This window comes from Parambassis ranga, chromosome 22 (assembly GCF_900634625.1).
Source record: "Parambassis ranga chromosome 22, fParRan2.1, whole genome shotgun sequence".
NCBI classification, from domain to species: domain Eukaryota; kingdom Metazoa; phylum Chordata; class Actinopteri; family Ambassidae; genus Parambassis; species Parambassis ranga.
In genome coordinates, this window is record NC_041042.1 from 8,876,010 (window position 1) to 8,898,680 (window position 22,671).

General features: G+C 44.6%; 1 protein-coding gene across 2 annotated transcripts in view; it reads left to right on the top strand.

Annotated features, from left to right (window-relative positions):
• The window catches only part of runx3 (RUNX family transcription factor 3), a 43,522-nt gene extending 21,478 nt beyond the window's left edge, over positions 1-22,044 (top strand). Inside the window, exons 6-8 of one of the 2 annotated variants that reach the window (XM_028395256.1) lie at positions 9,420-9,566; positions 15,062-15,136; positions 19,340-22,044. In XM_028395256.1, the coding sequence (XP_028251057.1) occupies positions 9,420-9,566; positions 15,062-15,136; positions 19,340-19,821 (704 nt within the window). In that variant the 3' untranslated portion in view covers positions 19,822-22,044. The remainder of the gene's footprint in view (positions 1-9,419; positions 9,567-15,061; positions 15,137-19,339) is intronic. The other variant, XM_028395257.1, reaches the window with a different exon arrangement.
• Positions 22,045-22,671: the final 627 nt, after the last annotated feature.

Below are 22,671 nucleotides of genomic sequence, written 5' to 3' on the forward strand. Positions count from 1 at the left end.
CGCCTGCGGCAATGTAACAAAGAACGCCATGCCTTCTGAAAACGCTTGAGCAGGAAGGCACTCACTGTATAGGCACAGTTGTGTACACTAATTTATTTGCACTTGCCCTGACACACACCAGAGTGTAAGTGCTTATAAACACACTGACAGCACTCTGTTCCTCTGTGTTCTGTATGTCGAGCTAAGTATTTTTGTCTGCCTTGCTGCTGATTTCCTCATCACACATCCGGCATTCGTCATCATACCCCTACCAACCCCCAACCCCCCCGATATAGCTGTCATACTTTATTATCAGACTTCTGCTGAGCTCAAACTGCTGACAAAAACTCTCCCTCCAGTTCAGCTTTAACAAAATATCACATCCAGCAACAAGAGAGAGCATACTGAGATGCAAATTCAAAAAAAGGAAAACAGATGACTGAAGTATTGAATCCCTCCCTGTTTGTCACTGCTGTCAGATGCCTCTGAACTCATACACTCGAGCGGGGGTTATTCTCACCAATTAATCCCTCCACTATATTTTTGTTGCCCTACTTGCTCTCCTCACTTATACATGACATCAACTGCTGCCTATTTCCCCACAGGGGATGGGCCATTTGTATTTCTGTATCTCTTGACCTGAAATGAATCGGCCCCTGGGACGAGCTCAGTGTGGGTCAGAGAGAGAGAGATCAAAAAAAGGATTGGAGATATTGTGAGCTTGTTAAATGATGTTTAGAAATAATCTTCACAGCACGGGGTGTGTGTGTGTGTGTGTGTGTGTGTGTGTGTTGCTTTTCTAGAGCCTGAAATAATAATTAAAAAGAAAGCATCTGCACATGTGAACATCAACATCAAGTCAAGTTTGCTATATATATATATGATAGATATAATTTACATACCTGCAGAAAAATGTGAGGATGTAGAAATATTTGTGCATGAATGATTTTGAAATTGAGGTGAGAAAAAGTAATTTCCCTGAATATCTACAAACAGATTTGAGGCAGTTATCTGTGTGTGAAAATCAACGCTCAGAGTTCCAGTGCGTGTGTGAATATTAGAAATACTTTAGAAAGACCTATTTTCAGAAATTAGATTATTTGGCAATTTTTGGGGGAAATCTTATCAACATTTTTTTTTGTTTATGGAGCAATAAGAAAATTAGTGGAGAGAGGAAAGCTGAGGATGTGGGAGCCTCAAAGTTTGCAATTTGTCTAATGATACTTAAATGATACACATGAATTCATCCAAACCACTAACATTATTACACAGAGCACATGCAATACCTGTATACATTCAGATGGAGCTGACACACTTTACCACCCACAGACCCACACTTCCACCGAAATCACACAAGCGCTGTTGTGTTTTGTTGCATGTATTTACTCGGCGGGGTGTGTTCACACAGCTCCAGGAGGAGAATGGCGGGTGAGGGGAGGGGAGGGAGGGCGGTGGGGGGTGCATGTTGGAGTTGGCGGGTTGATTTTATTTGCATTTGGCACACAGACTGTACAAAGTATGCAAATAGACAAACAATGACATTTGCTGTGTTATTTTTCCTGTGATATTGCAGTCTCTGTGTAAAGTAAACAAAAAGATAGCATGTGTGTTGTTGCGTATGCATTTGCGTGTGCGTGTGCTCAGCTCATGCACCTGCCAGGTGCATCTCTTTAAGTCGGTCCCCACCGGACCACGCCCATGCTCCACAAATCACATGAAAGGCTCACCCTCGGTGCGAATTGCTCTCTCAAAGGCAACTTTGATGTTTGAAAATAGAGAAGGGTGTCTTTGAGAGAAGGGCCTACAGGTGTATCAGTGCCAGGGGAGGGGGAAAACAGTGGCATACGTGACGCTGGGTGCTTTCCTGACTAATACCTCACCGTGACTGCATAACCCGGAGACATAGAGGGCCTAAGCATTCACACAATCACACATTTACAGACAAATGGCAGCCAGCCTCAACAATAAAACTCATGACCACCTAATTTATTATTTGGTGGAGAAGAAAATCTGCCTCGACACCACTTAGAGACAGATGGGAACAGATAAAGGCCTGATTTTATGTCTTCTTCAAGGAAACGACAGTCTGTGGCGTCTGCCGTGACTGCAGGCCGATGACTGTGGCGTTCTTCCTTTCCTCTGGGGTCACTCCAGACGCGTCATACATGGCCTCAGTGATTAGAAGTAGAGCAAATATTGGCCGACTGATAAATCCACTGGAATGCTGTGGTGAATACTGAATAGTTCTGTACTTATTTTAGAGAGGAGCTTGTGTGTTGGGACAAACATTCACCACATTTTTAGGGTCTGAAACTTGTGCTGCACGACAGAGGAGGACAGTCGCCTCCAGCAGTCATAAAGAAAGTCTGGGCGTTGCAAACAGCTAATTCCACTCCACCATTAAATATCTGTAGCGTTGTCTTCTGTCAGATATAAACGGTTGCAGGGCTGTTGCTGTCAGAATCATTGCGTGTGACAGGACACATTTAAAAAGCATAGGTAATATGATCAAATTTTGTCGTGGGAGGGTAAAAAGGGACCAAGATGGAGGCTCTTTGACCACTCTTGCCACCTTAACCACATCTAGGAGCTTTGAGGCCTATTCCCTCTGAGGACTACACACACAGACACACACACACACACAGCTGCTGGTAATCCTACTTAAGCTTTTGGACTTAGGCTTTCCTGTGAGAGCAGAGCTAATTTGTCTAAATACCTCAACTAAACTGTGATATAAACAAAGAAAATATAGCCATTAATCTATTACTGGCACCTTTCCTCTCTCCTCTGTTTGTTGTTCTGCATGTTGCTGCAGCGTCAATACAACATTTCTGCTAAAAAGAAGCAAAAAGAAGAACATTGTCTAAGGTTTTGAAACAGTGCAGTGCCTGTCTGCGACATGCACAATAGCTTCGGGGTGACATGCCCTTTATTTTTCCACTTAGACCAAAATTTCCACCCTATGTTTGCTGACGCCAGAGAGAACAGCAGGACACATTAGGAATTACAGAATTATTTACAGAGGCCACAGACAGCACTTTTAATTCATTCTGATGATGTAAAGAGAAGACACTTTCTCACAAACAACTGAGAAGCTTGGCTAACACCTCTACCCTTCCCCCCACCCCCAAATCTGTCTCTCCACCGACCCACTCCCTTCTAAACTCAGCAGCCAAACGTCTTTCCTGTTTACTTACCTATGAAGGGAAGTAAAATGCCCACTCTGTGTGTGCTCACTCTTCCTTATTTACACTGACCCATACAGGAGGGAGCCATTACAACCTTTCAGCTGTAATTCAATAAAAGTTCCGATCTGCATTTAGAAAAATAAATGGCCCATGAGTGGAGGAATATTTTTCTACTCGCCACATTATGACAATAAACCGTTTTCTGTGTTGGGGCAGTGGGGGACGAGGGTGGAGTGTGTGTGTGTGTGTGTGTGTGTGTGGAGGGGGGGGCTGGTTTGTGGGAAGAAGGCACCTGCTGGTTACTGGAAAAGACGCCGTGTACCACCACCCTGCGGTTTTTATATTTATTTCTTCAGGCCTTAATGGTTAGAAACAGCGAGCAAATAATAGGTGTAGCAAGATCTTTCTTTTGCTTCCAGGAGCAAAGAAGGCTGTAATCCTCTGGGTAAACATAGAGAGAAGTTGTGGCTCTTCAAAACAGCCCAAAATCATCGCAGTAACAAAGGTCAATCTCGTAATCTTAACACTAATGCAGAGGTATGTAAGTCTACTGAGTGGAAAATTCACACATTTTGCATTTCACACGTTTTTATTTGTGCCACCTGGGATATCAATTGTCATTCTGTGGAACTGTGTGTGTTTAAAGGCAAATGCTCGCATGTTGCACATCATTGTGTGTGAGCTAGTATGCACAGAGGTGTGAATGCGTAGCCGTTTGACACATCTGCTGGCGTTGCATTGATGTATGTGACAGCAGCAGCTTGCTTTCCTTTCCCACAGCTTTGCAAAGGCCCCCACCTTTCCCCCGTCACCTCGCTGCTTAGAACAACCTGACTATCACGTACACGCAAACATGAACACACACACACACAGAGACATGCACGTCAACCTTATTCACCATTAGAGCTAAAATAACACTCAAAGCAGCTTATTGCTTTAATATGATCTGTCACTGGAGCCAAATAGGCCTACTGTGCACAACAAGGCCAAAGCAGCAGCAGCACTGGGATATCTGCAAAGTCTGCCGGCAAGCGGCCAAAAGGCCTGAAAAACAGTCCCACTCGCATCACCCCAACACGTCTCAGAGCAGTACACACACAGTTGCACACACACACACAGAGTATAGAATAGCGAGACAAAAGAGGGATGATTGCTTTCATCGAGCTACGGGCCTTGTTATATTGTTAGAGAATCCGGGTGCACTGGGCCTTATTTTGGCACCCCTTCACCCTCCCTGCCTGCCTCAACCTGCCTTGCTGTAGGGCTGTCCTTGTGTGGCACTGCTTCTGTTATGCACACACATGCACAGATGTACGCAAAGCACTTTATCCCCTTATCAGAAAAGGAAGGCTGTGCTCTTTGCTCAAACAGTCTCATGTAGCAACTTCCGCTGTGTGCAGCTTGTTTTCAGGCCTGCAAGGGGGATTTTCACACTGCTGATGTCCCCAGAGAGAAGCTGATGCATCTGCCTGAGGGACCAGACACTCCCCCAGCTGTTGCCATAGAGGGCCAACTACAGATAAAAGCATGCCAAAATGTCTGTTGATGTCCTCCTGAGAGCCTAAATAATGTTTCCACAAAAAAAATCCTAACAATAGAGATGACAAGTCATAGCTTGTTTACTGAGAAATTCAATTCACAATAATAATACAGTTGTAGAAACTTGGATGGATTTATACTGAACGTGTTATGTAAATTAGTTTAAAGCAGTGTGATGTCTGTGTGGCTAGCATCGACTCATTTAGGCCCAGACGAGACAGCCACAATCACCAGCCAAGGGTAAAACCCACATCCTTCAGGGTCAGCCTCAAAACAAGAACTTTGATTCGCTCCACTGTAAATACCCAACGGTGATTGGTGGCCTTGGGAAACGCAGTGCCAAATGCACTTCTGCTGCAGAGACACTCCTTGAGCTGTAATAGAACGAAAAGGGAAGTATGAGAATGAGTGGCGGAAAGAAGCAGGGTGGGAACGAGAACGTGGGGGGTTCAGGTCCGCTAGAGAGGAGGAAGAGGAAGACAGGTGTATAAGACTTTGCTCAACAGATGTTGAAACGTCCTCAGAGTCTGTTGAGGGCAGACGGAAGTTTGCTCGCAGGCAAGTAGGCCCCAGTGCAACATGTGCTCAACTGTCGCCCCACATTGCACTGCTGGGTTTCAAAAGTTAGATAAGGATGCAGCACTTGTGTTTGTGCCTTTTTGAATACTTTCAGTATACAAACTGCAAGGGCTTCCCTTAACTGAAAGGAAAGATAAAAGCTTTTTACATATTGGCAAGAACAAAATGACTCACAGCTTGTATATAAAGAAAAGAAATCTGACATTTTTTAGCCTTCACATTCGACACAGAAATGTTCCTTTCATTTTTGTATGTAATCCCATACCATACATGCACAGACTTTACAGTCCAGACATAGTTTTAAGTGTCATACATGCACTCCACATTAATTCTAGTCTGTTATCAGGGGCCTATCAAGTCCATTTATATGTTGAATACAAATATTTACACTTCAAATATATTCAGTGCAGACTTGGGTCAGGGCCAAAGCACGTATTGCCCTTTGCAGTTCAGATAGAGTTTCACTTTGCCCCTGAAAAAGCACCCAGCCCTTTACTAAAAAGAGCTTGTGTTTAATGTGTCTCCCTTTGGACACGGGAACATATGTTTCTTTCTTTCAATGGAGTCAGAGACGGACAGCGAAAAGAGAGAGGAGAAGCATAGAAACAGTGGGGGGTGAAGGAGGAAACAAGTCGTATTGGGTGATCATTTAGCTGCGGCATCGTGTTTAAGTCCTGGCAGTCACCTCAGTGAGCAAACACCATCTCCACACTGAGCTGATATGGGCTTTGTGGAGGGAAAGCTGGGTAAGACTTAGTGGAGTGTTCTGTTCATGTGGTCTAGTCTGGTCTTAAGAACACTGTTTGCAACAACTTCACACTTTTTACATCACTCACACTTGAACTTTCCACATGCTTCAAAGCACGGGGCAAAAGAGCAAAGCTACATCTCAAGTTTTTCTGCAGTGAAGATAAAGCACTATCAGAAAATGAAAACACACACACAAAACAAAGCAGGGCTGGGAACGGCACACCCATTTCTTCAAAACACAGCCATAGCCTTTCAGTACATCGTTAATACCAGACATTTTATATCAAGCATTTTATTTGTTCTTTGTAGCCTTCCATAATGCTTTCAGATGATGCGACCACTTCTCTGAGATGAGGCTAGTAAATCTACAACCTTTAGCATCCATTTTCAGCTCGGGATGCATATTGAGCGCTGCTGTTTAGACCTCATGTGTGCATTGGCTCCCATCTCCCAGCTCTATCTTGTGGTTATGATATCATAGAGAGAAAACAAGGGCATTCTTTCCTAAGTGCACCCTGACACATTAAATATTCATCTAACCACAGAAACCCCTCTGAAATGGGGTTGGTGTGGAGCACCGGCACCCCTCTGGCCCCAAGTCCTGTAGCGGAGAAGTCAAATTGGTGGTTGGGCCTTACATGCTGTGGCTGCAGCCAGGGTCAACTGGGCAAAGAGTGCCTATTAACACAGAAAAAAGAGTCTGCTTCTTTCGACAAGACACAATGTTTGCCGAGAGCAATACATTTAAAACCATTTCATTCTAAACATTTAGCACAATGAGCCTCCTAACTTCTCTGTTAGGGACTGCATTTGGTAGAAGGGACTTCACATTTTATCCTAATTCCTGTGGTGCCCTTTAAGTTTAAAAGAAAGAAAGTGCCTTATGAAATACACACAGGTGCTTCAATTAATAATGAAAATGTCTTAAATGAGATCAAAGAAGGGACATCTCAGTGCTGCCCTTCTGACAGGCTTGCGCAAGAGAAAAGAAGGAGCAAAAATAGAGGAGGAGAGAGAAAGTTTCAAGCTGCCTCCCAGTTGATTAGTGGTGTTAACAGCAACTGTGGGTCCTGGGTTAATGAGCTCCAGGCCTGTTAGAATGACCCCCCCCCCCCCCCCCCCCCCCCCCAAAAAAAAATGGAGCCCACTAAACCCCCCTACTGGAAGCTGTGAACAGTGTGTCGCCAAACGGCGTGTATCTCTGCCAGCTGGAACTTAGCCACAGGATTCACATCTCAAGTGTGTGTGTCTATGAGTGTGTGTGTTTGTGGGCAGCTGAATGATCACTTTCATCCCTAAAGAGCCAGCCAATTCATCTTAGACCACCACTGGCCACAGAAAAACTGACCAATTATCATTTTTTTTCCTCCATGCTGTCTGTCTTTTTTCCAACCAGAGAGCAGTGGGATGTATCATTTCCCTGACCTCAGCCGTTTGAGGTGGTGTAAATCTCTTAATAACTACACAAGGACACATATAGGGGCTATATTTGGAGGGCTGCTTCCCCTGGCCGCCCCTGCTCTGGCCTGGAACAGACAGTAGCCACAGTGTCTATGTGGGTGTTGGAGCCTGGACCAGTCGCTGTGTCGGTGTGTGTGTTTGTGAGAAGAGAGGCTGTCCTCCATTCCTTCCATCATGGTTTAAAGAAAAGGCAGACTGGCCACATATGAGTGTAAATAAAAAAGATATTACAGTGTGCGAGGGGGGCGTGAGGCTGCCCAGGATATGTTCCTGGGTAATGGCACGGAGCAAACTGGTGGGTGGGTGGAATCTCTTTCTCTGTCACTCCCTCTCTCTCTTTCACACACAGACTCTTTCCTTTGGCGTTATAATGATCGGCAAAGCAAACAGCTGCAGGACAGCAACAGGACTGCTGTCTCTGCTCAGACAGATTAGTCATGACTGAGTGTTTTTCAAGTAAAATTCAACAGGAGGGGCACGGCAGCATTAGGCTGGTCCTCAATTCAATTCGATCTACAGATCGTGTAATCTGTGCTGCAGTATGACTTAGATAGGAGGGACTTTTAATTTGAGTGCCTGTGTGCATTCAGACACTTTGTCTGTGTGTGTGTTTGTGTGTGTGTGTGGGGGGGGGGGCATCAAAGCTAGATATTTCTATATAGTTCGTAAAGAGAAGATAAATGGGAGGTGGTGGGCACAAACAAATGGACAGAGCGGTAAACGAGAGGAAACTTTACCCATGGGTCAGCCTCAGAGGGAAGATATATTGCCCATGGGTCAGCGGAGAGAAAGGACGGGCAAAATCCATATTGGTTTGTCTGGCTTGCCCCCTTTATATAGTGATAAAATATTCAAATCCAGCCATTACTTCACATTAGGCTACTCTGTAGAGATGCCAGGGAGAAAACCACAGAATGTATATACACGCTGGTTCAAACACAGTTTTGGTGCATTGATAGTTACATTAAAATCTCTTCCTCCCATTAGAGGCATAGCCCTCATCCGGAGTCACGTCTGACATTTAAGGTGTGTTCACATGTATGTGCGTGAGTGCGTCCACATAAAAGGCATGATCAGACTTTTTTTTTTCTTGTTCTTAACAATTCCCTGAAGCAGACATCAGAGTGATAAGGGTGCTAAGTGCGTAGTTTTGTAGGTCTTAGAGATGCAGCAGAAACACAGCGGTTCCTTCTCACCTCCTCCAGACACACACACACACACACGTGCACACACACACACACTCTTTTCTCTCCGTTATGTTTAAGACTGATGACTATATGGTCTGGTAGCTGTGACTGGGTGTTACCTTCTGACTAAGTGCTGCATCAGTCAGAACTGAATTTGTGTCTGTGGGGGTGTGAGAGTGAAGGAGAGTCAGTTATACATACTTTTTCTTGCTCTTTTTTTCTTAAACAAGATGAATACATCGGATAAACTCATTACTTCCCAAAGCAACAACTCATACTCAAATATTTCTTAGACTTTAAGCTCAGGAAAACAACATTCCTCAAGCAATTATTTTCAACCACTTATGCTACCGTTATCTGCTGATGATGTGGCAGCAGGTGCAGCTTGGGTAACATTTAGCGTCTGGCCCATTTATTTCAAGGTCTGCTGACATTCTAATAATATTTTTTATTTTGAGAGCTGAAAACATGATGACGGTGTTTCTTTCTCGTTTTATATAAGCTTTTCCTATGTGAGTCAAATTTACACTAATTTTCGCTTTGGACTAGCAAAAAGAAGTTGTTTTGCCAGGATATGTCAAATTAGGGAGGAGACGATTAAATCCTGTAATTGTTTTTGCTATTTTTGTCCAACTCTGGAAATATAGAGCCATTTCGTGCCACTTTTCCCGGCTGTGTAGGAGGTAAGCCTGGCCTGACTATGATTTCTCTTCTCCTTCTCACGTCCATCTTTCAGGGCACAGAGTGAAGATAGAGGACCCCCAGAAGATGCAGTTTTCAGACCGGCTGTCAGAGATTGAACGCTACCAGCGGAGTATGCGAATAGGGCCAGTGAACAATAACCCCCGCCCCATCCACCAAACCCACCTCAGCACCCCACAAGGTGAGGACCACGACCATGTAGAAGTAGCTCACTTTAACTGCTATTCCTCAGAAGTATACACATCCCCCAGTAAGACAATCATATTTTGTTTAACTTTACCAGAGGGTAAGTAATCTGTAATACCTCTCTGTTACATGTCAGCACTGCATGCTGTTACATTTTCTCTATGAGGAGTTTCTGTGTTCTGTTCCACTAATCTGAGAGCTGTTATGTGTGTTGGCCAGCTCAGGGGGAAGCTCATGTCAGCTTTGTCCCCGGATACCCTGTGTTGGTGGGTCTGGGCCCCACAGTGCGCCGGGCAGCATCTGTGGCCAGGTGGCACTGTGGGCGCTGCCAGACGATTTGGCTGGGCACTGAAGCTGGCCTCCGCACACTACAGCCTCAGGAATGTAACAGCCGTCCGCTACCTTGGCAATCACGTCACTCTCAGACTGGTCGAATGTGCGGGGGTGGAAGTGGGCTCAGACTGAGGTGGTGCGATTGAGAGGAGGGGGTTGTTTCAAGCATGTGTGTGTGTGGTGTGTGGACAGCTGCATGGGTGCAGGAGTAAGGATGACTGTTCACTCTCCGTCATATGTCAGAGCCTCTTTAACAAGTCGCCATGTCTAGAAGCATGCAGACGCACAAGCCTTCCTCTCCCGCCCACTCTCTAGTTCTCATGCCGGCTAATGAATCTCATTACCTTTGTATCAGCATGTTGCTGTGTACAGGAGGGCTTGTTTGGGAGCGCTGAGCCATGTGTGGGTGGAACTCTATCAGTGTGTATCATAGCCATCCAGTGTTTGGCCTTGCGCTTAGCTTAGCCAGCGCTGAGTCACCAGTATGGGCCTATCTAACAGCTGACTGCAGAGAACACAGGGTCTTTTACCCTGCTCCCCCATGTCCTTACTTACTGTTGATATTGATTTTGTTCCCTTGCACAGCATGTACCAAGATGAAAACATCAGCCTTTTTAGAAACACCAATGACTGGTTATGCTGAAAATAAACAGTGCAGAGGTTCAACACAATACAGCCACTGTGATGATAATTTTCTGATGGTTCAGAGTTTGGCGTGAGCTCTGTAGGTTGTCTGCCAATAAAAAGCCCCCTGCAGCTAGGCTTATACTGGGAGCTTTAAGTTTCTGACTTGAATACAGAGGTGGTGGGGTGGGTGCGCACCGATCAGCAAGAAGAGTACAGACACGGTCCAGACAGCAGACGAGGAACACTGCTCTTGTCTGCCTCGCACAGGATTAGGGCAGGAATTAGAGCATCATAGACTTGCCAGGCTTCAAAGGGCTGCCGTGTTGCAACACACACACAAACACACGTACAGCGCACAGAGAGCAGACACAAAACGTTAACATCACTTGGAAGTGTCAGAGACGTTAAAGGCCTTGAGCTTCACGTTACATCTGCCAGTGACTGGAGGCTGTCTATAAGAAGTGTGTGTGAGACAGAGGAGGGGAAGGGCTGTAAAAACCACACACCTTAATCTGTGGTATTACCGTCATGACGGCATACCGCAGGGCAAGAGTGGTAAAATAATTAAATAACAGAGCAGAGGGCCCTTATCCCTCCCACTCCGTCTTTCTGTTGGAGTGTCTGAGCTGAGTGTAGGTTTGCACCGCAGATCACACAGAGCGCTCCCGTATGTGTAGGAATCATGCATGGACAACAACACTACAGTATTACAAGCAAACCTCAAACAAAAATAGACTTGTTGTAATAAATCCCATTCAGAGACACAGGGAGGTGTTTACATATAAACAGCACACACGTCTCTGCTTTTGACAGCCCTGCCAGACATTGTTGTTCTTTGCAGATACTCTAAATCCCGGGCCTGTTTGTTTGAGAATTGCAGAGTGATAGAGCGCCCATCAACACATTATAATTAAATGGATTCCTGTCTTGTTGTTACAGAAAGATGTTTTCCATTATCCAGGGCTGGAACCTTGCATTTTCCCCCCTGAAGACAACTAAAAAAGAAAATATAGTGTCACCCCCTGCTAAAGCCTCCTTGCCTTATTTTGTTGTCTGGGCCCATGAAATACTGTCTCGGTTTTGTTGTCAACAGGACACGTCTCCAGACATCTGCTCAGTGCTACCCATGGATTCTTAAATCACACACACAGATGATTGCACCATAGGCACACTGAAAATGAAACACACACACACACAGTTCCGTGCTAGTGTTGCAAGTCCTCCGCTGGTGCCCCAGACAGACAGGGTAATTAAGAGCTCATTACAGTGCATGCAGTGACAGGATTCTTGCACGCTGGCAGACGCTACATTCGCTGCTTGTTTTTGTTCTTCTGTGGCCACAGGTAAGCCTGCTAGACATGTGGAATGATTCTCAGATTGGGCGGAGGGAAGTGTGTGTGTGGTTAAAAATGCGTGGTTCAGCTAGTGCAGTCAAGCAAACCTGACACTCAGGCAATCAAGTACTAAATTGTTATTCTGGTTTTCAAAACCTCAAGTGAGGTACATGTGTATACTATGTATATCTGTGGGTGGCAGTTTTTTTTTCACTCCCACTGATAAAGCATGTAGTTCATCCTTTACCATCTGACTGTGACACAGCATTTGTATTCACATAAGGAAAGTAACCAGCTGATTGGACATCTATCTCCAAGTGGAAAACGGATTCCAGTTTTACTTCAATCCATTTTAAAAGCAGACAAAACTCAACAAGCCTCTGGCACAGCCTCTAACAGACAGCAGAGAAGAAAGACACTCTTTTAACTTTAAATGTGCTTTAACAGTAAGAGAGAGAAGGGGGGAAAAAGAAATGTGGCACCAATTTAATCATCCAGAAAGAAAGTCCTGGCACTTTTGAGGTAGTATCATTTAACATGTTATTTGTTCCAACACCTGTGTGTTCCTCTCTGAAGATGAATATCAGATACTAGCATAACGTTCCACCATCCAGTCAAGTGCTCTCTGCTTTGATGACAGCCCAAAAATGTGTGTGTGTGTGTGTGTGTGTGTTCGACCCATGTTGCAGGAATAAAACTAATGACACTTCTACAAATGGCACATCTGCTGCAGCTGTGCTTTGGTAATCATGTTCAGTATGCCGTGGACTGGACTTAGCTTGCCAAAGTCTTTTTTGAGAGAGGACCAGCCCAATGCAGCCGTGCCCCTCCTGCCTCGTCCACAGCGACCACACTGTTTACTCCACATAAACAAGCTGGCCGGCCCCCCAGGTTCGAGGCGGCAGAAGCACTGCCGCAGCGGAGAGGCTCACACTAATTCACACATTCAGGATGACATGATCAGCCAATTAGAAGCAAGAGTGAGACAGGAAATTAGCACCGTCAGGTAGCTGTGGTGTGGACTTTTGAGTATAGCCGTCATGCTAGTTGGGTTTCATGCTGATTTCTGCCAAACCCAAGCAGGAAGCTGGCCCTCTGAGGCAAATACAACTGAAAGGAGCAGGAATCTGGACCGGTCCTTTAGACACTCTGTTTTACTTCTGCACTCCACTATTTACATAATATGTCAATGGCCGCCACAGAGTTTATTTGTTATGGTGCCTGAAAGCTTCACTTGTGGTTACCCTCTTTTTGTGACCCTGAGATGAATAATTCAAACTGAAAATGTTTCTGTTCTTCAGTAGAAAAAAAATCTTTTGAAGCTGCCTCCTTGGTGAAAAAAACAAAGAAAAAGAGAAGTGAGAGCAAGTTATTTTTTTACCAGACTCAACTGTTTGTGTAAGTTATAATTTCACATCAGAGTCGGGCTGAGTTTTACATTTCAGCAATTACAGAAACTACATGTGTGCCATGAACAGTCTCTATTGAGTCTGGGGAGAGGGGAAGGGCGGGCAGACGACGAGCTCTCAAAGAGAACATAGGATTTTTCAGCCCATGTGTTTGTTTTTGCTCACGTTATAAGTGAGGGCTCAAAAGACATATCAAATGTCCCACATAGCTGAGCCAAGGCCGTGTTCCTCCCCTCTCTAACACACTCTCCTTCTCTCTCCTTCTCTCGCTGGCGTCTTTCTTTCTGTCTTGCCTCTCTCCCCATTGCGACGCCTAAGGCCTAAGCGAAACAGGAAGCCAGCACAAGGACCGGCATTCACTGTGTCTCAATGACACGCTTCATTACGGCGGGCGCATTACATGTCTCAGAGGCGTTGCTAGATCCGGAGTCACGAGGATGGACGCCATTTTGGCTCAAACATCTTCTCTTTTCATCTACACATGCAGTTCAAAAGCAGCGCATGTGTTTATTTGTGTCCTCCCCAAAACTATGCTGGCATCACCCCAAAGCTACTTATTAGTGACGCAGTCGGTGCTTCTTCCCATTTCAGCCCCTTGCCTTCCCGGCTCCTCGGCTCCACCCCAGGGGGTTGGTCCTCTTATTAACAGGGGTAATCTGTGCCTCTGGTATTGACGTTGTCTGCCGGCCAATCAAAATATTTGAAGGAAATGTTTATTTTCTTGAGCGAATCGCACCAGCTGCTTGCAAGCCTTTCTGAATAAGGCCATTTATGTGTAAGAATTTGCCATTGTGAGGCATAGTGCAGGACCTCTCAGTGACTGAGTGCTGATTTGGGCCTTTGCAAAGGAAGTGGAGGAGCTCCAGGGGAAGCACAGATCTTACACATGCCCAGTCAGGCTATAGGTGAACAGCCCAGCACCACCCACCCCTCTCTCTGCTTCTGGCATCCTTCTCTATCCTAATTGCCACTACAGGAGGTTGGGGGTTTACTATATTGCGGTATCTCAACAGCGAAGGGTGGAGTTTCACTCAAGCTCCGAGTCTGACTGTAGTTGCAGCTTAAAAGTAGAGCACCAGAAGAAAAACATGGCTGTCAAAATGTTTGTTTACAAATAAGTTAACTTATCTGTGCTACTGTTCATAGTAATGTATGATACATGCACTGAAGCAGCCCATGTCCACTGAGCTTCGTGCAGGTTGTCTTGTAACAACTGCAGCGTCTCAGACCTAGAGCAAACAGCCAACTGTTTGTGTCAAGCCTGCTGCGGTGTGACTGCTGAGTGTGAAGCAGGGTCCCACGCGTTGGGCCAGTAGGTCCTCGACCCTCCTTCGCTTCCTGACAGTTTGGCTGGACAGGCTACCAAGTGTCCGGCTCTTCACAGATCTCCGCTGCCCCTCCAGTGTCTCGCCTGAAAGACCCAAAAATATCTCGTATGCACCCATCAAGCATGTTTTTCCAAGCCTGCTCTCACTGTGGTGAGAAAACCCCCCCCCTCCTCCTCACAGTCATCACTGCTCGGTCAGCAGAGGCCAACCTGTGACAGGAAGACACATCTCTAAACCGCCAGATGTCAAGACAGTTCTGACCAGTCTGTCATGAAGGCTTTTTTAGACAGTGCTTTAGATTCCTATGGCACAGACAGTGACTTCCTCACCTTGTACACACACAGACAACCCACACAATTCTCTGTGTCCTAACACTAACACTAACTGAATGTCTCTTTTGACTTGTTTAAAATGTTAAGAACGTAGTGTTCACTGATTGTTCTTATTGTGTTTTACTAGCCCTGTGGCAGGAGCAAATGGACACCCCTGCTCTGAAGACCTGCAAAGTGGAGGAGGACCTGAGACCATGGCCAGGTGAGAACTGGATTTATTTTTATGTTTTGCATGTCTGTGATTTTGTGTTTAAAAAATATGTCATGGGTGTTTGTCAGTTCTTGAGACATAAACATATTTGTAAGGCCCAGTCAACATGCAGCATCAGAGGTGAAGTCACTAGTAAGCAATGGCCATAATTACTAAGCAAACTCGTAAAATACAGTGGAGGTAATCTAGACTGCCAAGGAAACATCACACCCTCCACACTCAAGCACATGTCAGAGTAAACAGAAGATTTCCAAACAAATGTATTGTAATCAGCACAGTCTCAAAGCCTTTTCAAATTAAAAACAAACACTAAAGTGGTGAAGCTGGAATGCCGTGCACAACACAGGGTGTGCCATTCGTTGTGACAACTGTGAAGTCTGTTGCGTTTTGCCCGTAGGGCTTTACTACATCCCAGAGCATTCCTCAAACACCACCACCTTGCCTGCTTCCTTCATCCTCCTCCTTTCCTTCGTACTTATTTCTTTTATTTGTTGCTTGCCGATTTGGATCTTTGCTGCTCCATCTGAACCCTACCCAGAAACCTCACCACACCAGTCTTGCCGAGTCATCCACTCACACTCTGATGAGGAACACAAAGAATACAAAGACTTTCAGATATGGCTCACTTGTCATCTTGTTCTACTATCTATGTAAGACAATGGCTGCAGACAGGAAAACATATACGATTTACTTAAAAAACATATTAATCATGCCACTTTCTTTGCTGATGCATTAGGAAAATCCTTTTATGATCACAAACTTCCTTTACGCTCGCTTGTATTGCAAGTTGGTAACATGCAAAATCCCCTGCGCTTACATGATAAAGTGCTAACGTGGATGAGGCTTTTGGGCTGTTGACCATGGTGCCACAGTACAGAGGTGATTATCATTTGCATCCGACATGATGCTCTGGCCCCGAAGCCTTAGTGCTTAAATAAACACCTGGAGATCATTTGTGTTCATTTGGGTCTCCTATTCTTTGCCATGCGCAGCAGCAGCCCTGCCCATGTTGCCTTGATATCATCACCCTGTTATCAACAGTGACTGCTCATTGCTGTGGCATCCACTGTTCGAACCACCCAAACCAGTCAGTAAATCAACCAGGCGATGTCTATCACTAAAAGCAGTTAACTCCTCAACTGATTCACACACAGTGCAGTGTAGTAGTGTTACTTATGGTGAGGGGAAGAAGAAGAGGTAATAATCTTTCGACATAGCTGGACCAGCCTGGTGTTCTCCCCTTCCTTTTTTCCTTCCCTCCACTTATTTGCCTGAGACACCATTCCCTGGGCGCTGGCCGTCACAGTTTGCATCAAGCCTGAGTAAACATTTCACAGGTGAGCGCCTGGATTTGCATCTATCCATTGCCTGCCACCACATTCGGACACATACACACACACAGATTACCTGGTGCACAATTACACACAGAGACACAGCCGCCTCAACCCTGCCCTCATGTTAACAACCAAAATCAGTTTCTCCCATAAGCAAATGAGACAAACCTCCTGCCATATCTGGGTTACACGCTTGAGTGTGGACTAGTGGACTTCTTGAGCTAAGTAAAAAGGAGGAGGGCTCCGCCCTTGGTGTTGCAGCATTTAAAAGTACATGGCGATATGCTTCAGAGCTAGAGGAGGAAAGAAAAAGCGCTGGAACACTGTGTTCTCTATAAAAGCCCTGATTCCCAGCTACCCGCTTCATAGACTGGGAACATCACAGACAGCACTCCGTGCCAGCGAGCCCTCTGGGGTCCATCCCTTCTCCTGTCCCTGCAATTTAGTCAACACGTTTCAGATGAGCCTAATGGAGATCATGTGTGGTTTTGTGCCGCAGAGGTTACAGGCAGCTACTACTAGGCTCAGTTAGGAAGACCCTCTCTGCCAAAGATACACCGCTGTTGCCACAGCCACAACAGCGAAGCCTGTACTTACACTGGGTGGGGGAGGGTGGGGATGCAGGAAGGTATGCAACATAGTTAGGAGGGAGAAAAAGCAGACTTTAAAACTTTGCTCCTCAATTACAGAACAGTTTGTTTAGCCCTCTCCTCTAGAGGGAGCTACTGTACTGTAGAGAGTTAAAGGTGGTAGCAGACTCCTCCTGGCTCACAGCCAAGAGTTTGAGACTGCACAAACCTATTAAGGTGTTGTGATAAGTGTCCAGTTCAGTTTACCCTGACAGAACACAGGAGTCGATCCCCACCGCAGTTTAGCCAACACATTTCCACCAAGTCCAATTAAATCGAGATCATGTGCAGGGTGGGCTGCTGCAGCCACAGCCATCATGTCCCCACACAAAACATCCCCTCCCCAGCCTCACCCTGAAGCCTAAATTTAGCACAGACAGAGTGAGATGAAGGGACAGACAGGGAGAGGGAAAGAGAGAGGGAGCAAAAGCTTTTTGGGAGTCCGGCAGGAATTAGAAGGCTGACTCCACTTCACCCGAATCAACAGCAGCTGAAGGCTTGGATTTTCCTCGCGTGAAATCAGATATGGAGCCCAACTCCAGAGCCTGGTAGACTCTGGAAAAAGAAACAGCCCCCCCACCACCACCAAACTGCCTCATCCCGAAAAGAAGAGGAAACTCAACTGCAGAAATGTGTTGTTGAAAAAAAAACACAAAAGAGTTTAGCAGGGGCCATGGAAATTGCAAAGGAACAGATTTTTTTGTAGCTGAAAATGGACCCAGTTCTCCAGACATAGGGAAAAGACATTTCAACAAGACTGTGGCACGCAAGTTTGGCATCCTCCCCCCTCAGGGCTGTGGCGTGCAAGCGCTTGCTATTTCACAAATACAAGCTCTCTTTTCTCTGCCATCCAAATCCACATTTTACACTTGCAGTCATGTGGGCACTTTGGACCCATGAAAGCCACATGCACACAAACAAATAACCGTGGACTGAGGTGTGTCTGAGTATATGAGAGTACGAGCAGCAGGTGCAGATGAGGCCTACTGTATGTTGACAGGTGATCAGGTATGAGGAACTCTAGCCTCTAGTCTTTGTGGGGCACAGCCAGTTTAAGGGCGTTTACAGTTCCAGTTTTTTGGCCTTACTTTCTTCCAAAATATCTGAGCACCATGAGTACAAAGACTCAACATGTTTAACTTGCCAGACAAGATGCAATTTTTCTACATGAGAATCATCATGAAGTGTTAGAGAATGATGATGGCGTGTCATTAACCTAGCTCTGCCTTTTCCCAGTGGCACAAATAAACAACTCGATTAATGTAATGGCAATCAACAGGGAGGGTAGACATAATCAAGGATCGTGGTTCGATACTGCTAAGTTAGTTTCACTACATTTACAGCTGTAGCAGGGTAGAAAAACAAATGCTGCAGGAAGTGCTTCACAAGTTAGGTGAGAAAGACAATATGGTGTTTGAGTTCAGAAACTTTGCTGGTGACAGCAGCAGTCTCAGAGAAGCAAACTGCCAAGTCAAACCCTCAATATTTCTATTTCCGTTTTGTCAGCTGAGTAAATTAGAAAGTGTGCAGTGAAACTAAAGTCCTAACAGCTGTGTTCAACTGTGCTCTGTTACCTGTGAGATTACATCTAGCAGTTACCTCTGACAGGTCCCAGACTGGGATACACATTAGTTCAGATATTCACACAGAAACACTCTCTTTCTTCTCCTCCTCCTCCCTCGTTTCCTTTCTCCGTCTCTCCGACTGTCTCTGATTGTGACCGTCTGCCTGTGTCGCCTAACTATGATTTATGATGAGTTGCATAACAGAGCAACAAGCCGACGGTGTTTATACAAAGCACCCCTCAGCACTGACAATGCCTCTTTTCATTGCTCTGAGTAAGACAGAAAACTGTACGTTGCTCTCCTTTTGAAGAAGAGGTAGGAGGGCTGTGGCAAGAAGGCCTTTTCATAACTTCAGTCTTGTGCATGGGGCTGTGGGATGATGTGCTGTCAGTGCTTGATGACTGTTATTAAGCAAAAAAATGTCTCAGTTCATTACTTTGAGCAAACATTTCCATGGGCCGGTATATCGCAAGAAACTTGAGCTCAGAATTGGGGGTTTTGGAAGGTTTGCTGCTCTGGAAATGGAGGTCACTTTTTTAGAATAAAATAAAATGAGAAATCTCCAATCCCCCTGTTTCATAATTGTAACCACAGTTTTCTTTTATGGCTGTAAAAGAAGTGAGTGTTGACTCTTTACAATCTTTTGTGTCTTTGTTTTGCCAACAGGGACTACAGATCTCTTCCCACAGAGGACCACCTTTCCATCTCTGTCACCACTGACAGACCCTCGCTTCTCAGACCCCCGCATGCACTACCCCGGGGCCTTCCCCTACTCTGCCAACACTTCCAGCACTGGCATCAGCGGCCTCAGCATGTCAGCCTCCTCTAGATACCACACCTACCTGCCACCACCCTACTCAAACAACCAGTCCCAAAACTTCCAGTCCAACTCTTACCTGTATTACGGCACAGGCTCTGGATCCTATCAGTTCTCCATGGTGGCGCCAGGGAATACAGGGGGCGAGCGCTCCCCCACCCGTCTGCTGTCTTGCTCAGGGGCCACGGGCACCGGGGGGACCAACAGCCTGATGAACCCCGGACTGAACACCCAGAGCGAGGGCGTAGAGGCCGACGGAAGCCACAGCAACTCACCCACGGCTATGAGTGCTTCAGGCCGCTTGGATGAGTCCGTCTGGAGGCCTTACTGACTGACAGACAGCTAGACAATCAGAAGTGCAGGGGAGGAGGAGAGAAGGAAGGAGAGAAAAAAAGAGGATAATGAACAACAAAAGCTGAACACTGAAAGAAAAGAAAAAAACAAAACAAAAAAAGAGAAATGCTGCATGTTTGTCTTTCTCCAGCACTCGCTTTCTGCTTTTTACCAATTCCCTCAAGACTTCCAAGTGTTTTGTAAATTTTGAGTGAACTCCTGCACTGTGCTGAAACATGTACTCTTAACTAAAAAAGAAAAGCCATAAGGAGGAGAGGCGATGTTCAGCGGAGAGACTGTAAATACAAGTGAGACAAGCCATAGTAATGTTTGAGGATCATTTGTCTGGTGTAAACTGGTTCTAGTCACAAGACAAACGAACAAACGACAGTGGGGGTACGATCAATTGGTACAGCTGATGAACTGAAAAACCACAGCAGACATCCATCAAACAGACTGATCAGACTGATCCAGCTCACTTGGAAGGAGGTGGAAAGGACTGGATGTTTGCTCCATGAGTGGCTCCGGCCGCACTGCTGTAGAAATCACCTTTTTAAGCTTTAATTTTTGTAAAATTTCAGCATAAAAAACAAAACATTGTGCCAGTGGTGAAAACGTCTCAGTTGCATCCAGGGCTGTTCCATGTGCTCACAGTACTTATGCAGTGTCTAATTTATTATCTGGATGAACGAATTAGCCTCGGTGCTACAGAACACGGTGGATGCTTTGACACAATTACTGCATTATTGCGAGAAAAATACTTTTTATCCGTCAGGACTCACATGTTTAATGAATTCTCCTCTGCTGTGTCATTAGTGTATCGTGTTCCGACAGGACAATGGCTGAGATTTTAAGGAATGTAAAAGACTAAAGCAGAGGAGCCTTTATTGTTTTCTTTTCTACAGGTATGTTGGAGACCTGTTGTCTTTCTCCCTTTACCCTAAATTTCTTATCTAAGTCCTTTTCTAAAGAAAAAAAGTCCTAGTCTGGTATTTTTGAACTGGATGACACGGTTTACTTTTGATATTTATTTGAGCCAAATTTCAAGGAAATGTATGCATATACCCCAAATCCTCAAGCATTTCTGTCTGACTTTCCTTTTTTATATAAATATATACAGTATATATACCATGTTTTGTTGTTAAGTATAAATTTGGAATTTGTGTAATATATTGCAACTAAATTATGAAAAACAAAACCTTTAATGTAATTATTTTTGCTTTCCAATGAAGCTTTGATGCACTAAAAACTTTGATTCCGAATGAACCATGCCCAACAGATTCTGTTAGTAAGATGGTAAATAGAACTGTAGCCTCTCTTTTTTAAAAACAAATTGCCTTCCTGCGCCAAAAAAGCCATTTGCTTAATTTTTGCACTATGTCTCAACCCTCATCTCTTTTTTTAATGTATTTTCAAATCTCTGGAAGTGTGCAGAATATTAAAATCCCTGCACCGACTTTTGCTGAACACACTTAACCTATTCTTTTACTAAGAAATGAGTGATTTTATGATAAGACACACACACACACACATTCCTGCACCACAGGTGTGTGTGCACATTCCCTATGTCCGGAGGGCTTTTCCCCTACAGTTACACATGTGATCCTCTATCCCTTGAAGGAGGAAGAGTGTGAGGATGAAGGGATAGAGGGAAGTGGTAGGGTCAGAGTGGTATCTTCTTACCAACCAAAGGGCTGTTATGAAAAAAAAAACCCTTCCCTTGTTGTGAACAGGTTCCTTTGTTCTGAATAATCACAGTGCTTTGAAGCCTTTAAGGCCTTAATTCTGTCTGTCCTGGTCTAATTTACTGATCATCAGCGCCAGCGGCTCATTGTTCTGCCAATATGCCTGCACAACTTGGTATGAGCAGCAACCAAAAGTATTTACAACAGGTATCAGGTGTCAGATATTTAACATCTTTCACAAGAAGGCAGGTGATTAGCATCCATGACTCAGAAAGATGACTGTTTAGCTGCCACACAAGTGAGATTTGATTTCAAAGCCAGGAGTGATGTAAAGAAACTAGCATTTTTTCGGCTCAGGTAAATACATCAGCTATGTAGACCATCTGCCTTATTCCTCTTTTTTTTAAAAAAGAAAAAAAACAATCACACTGACAATGTCTCATTCCTGTCTCCCTTTGGTTTAGATGAAAAGCATGTTAAGTTTCCCTCCTTTCTCCTCGGAAGACTTACTTTATTATAGGCAAAAAAAAAAAAAATTCATGCAGCTAGAGAAACCACACGTGTGCTGATATTTGTGTGGTTCCATCACAAAAACCAAAGATCTTCACAAAAGCCTATAATACTGTTTGATGGGAAATGTGTTCATGTAAAACTAGGAAGCTAAAATGTACAATTTTTGTATTTGATTAAAGAGCACAATGTTTCTTTTTAAAAGAACCCCCTTTTCTCATTGTCAAAATGTTTCAGTTCATTATTTCTCTCTCTTCATTTCTCTTTATGCTCAAAGCATGTACATCTGAAACTGATGTTAATTTAAACTCATCTATGTATGTAATGATATCATAAATGCTTCCATATTGAGTGCTTGTAAAGTTTGCTGATAATGTAGTTTTTAATCATTTTAATTAAAAAACATGTGTTTTAATTTTGTCTTTAGAGCTTCTTTTTTTTCTATGAAAAACAATAACAGAAGGAACTCTGGGAGAAAGATCACACCCAGGCTTATTATTTATGGCCACATTCTTCAAAATGATTTTCTTTACTATATAAACAAAACCGTACTATAGGACTTCTCTAAATGTGAAATTCAATGCTCAATAGTCTGGCTTGTGTGGTATTTTCTAGTTTAAAAGGCTGAGGTGTTGAGAGTAAAAATGTTAAAA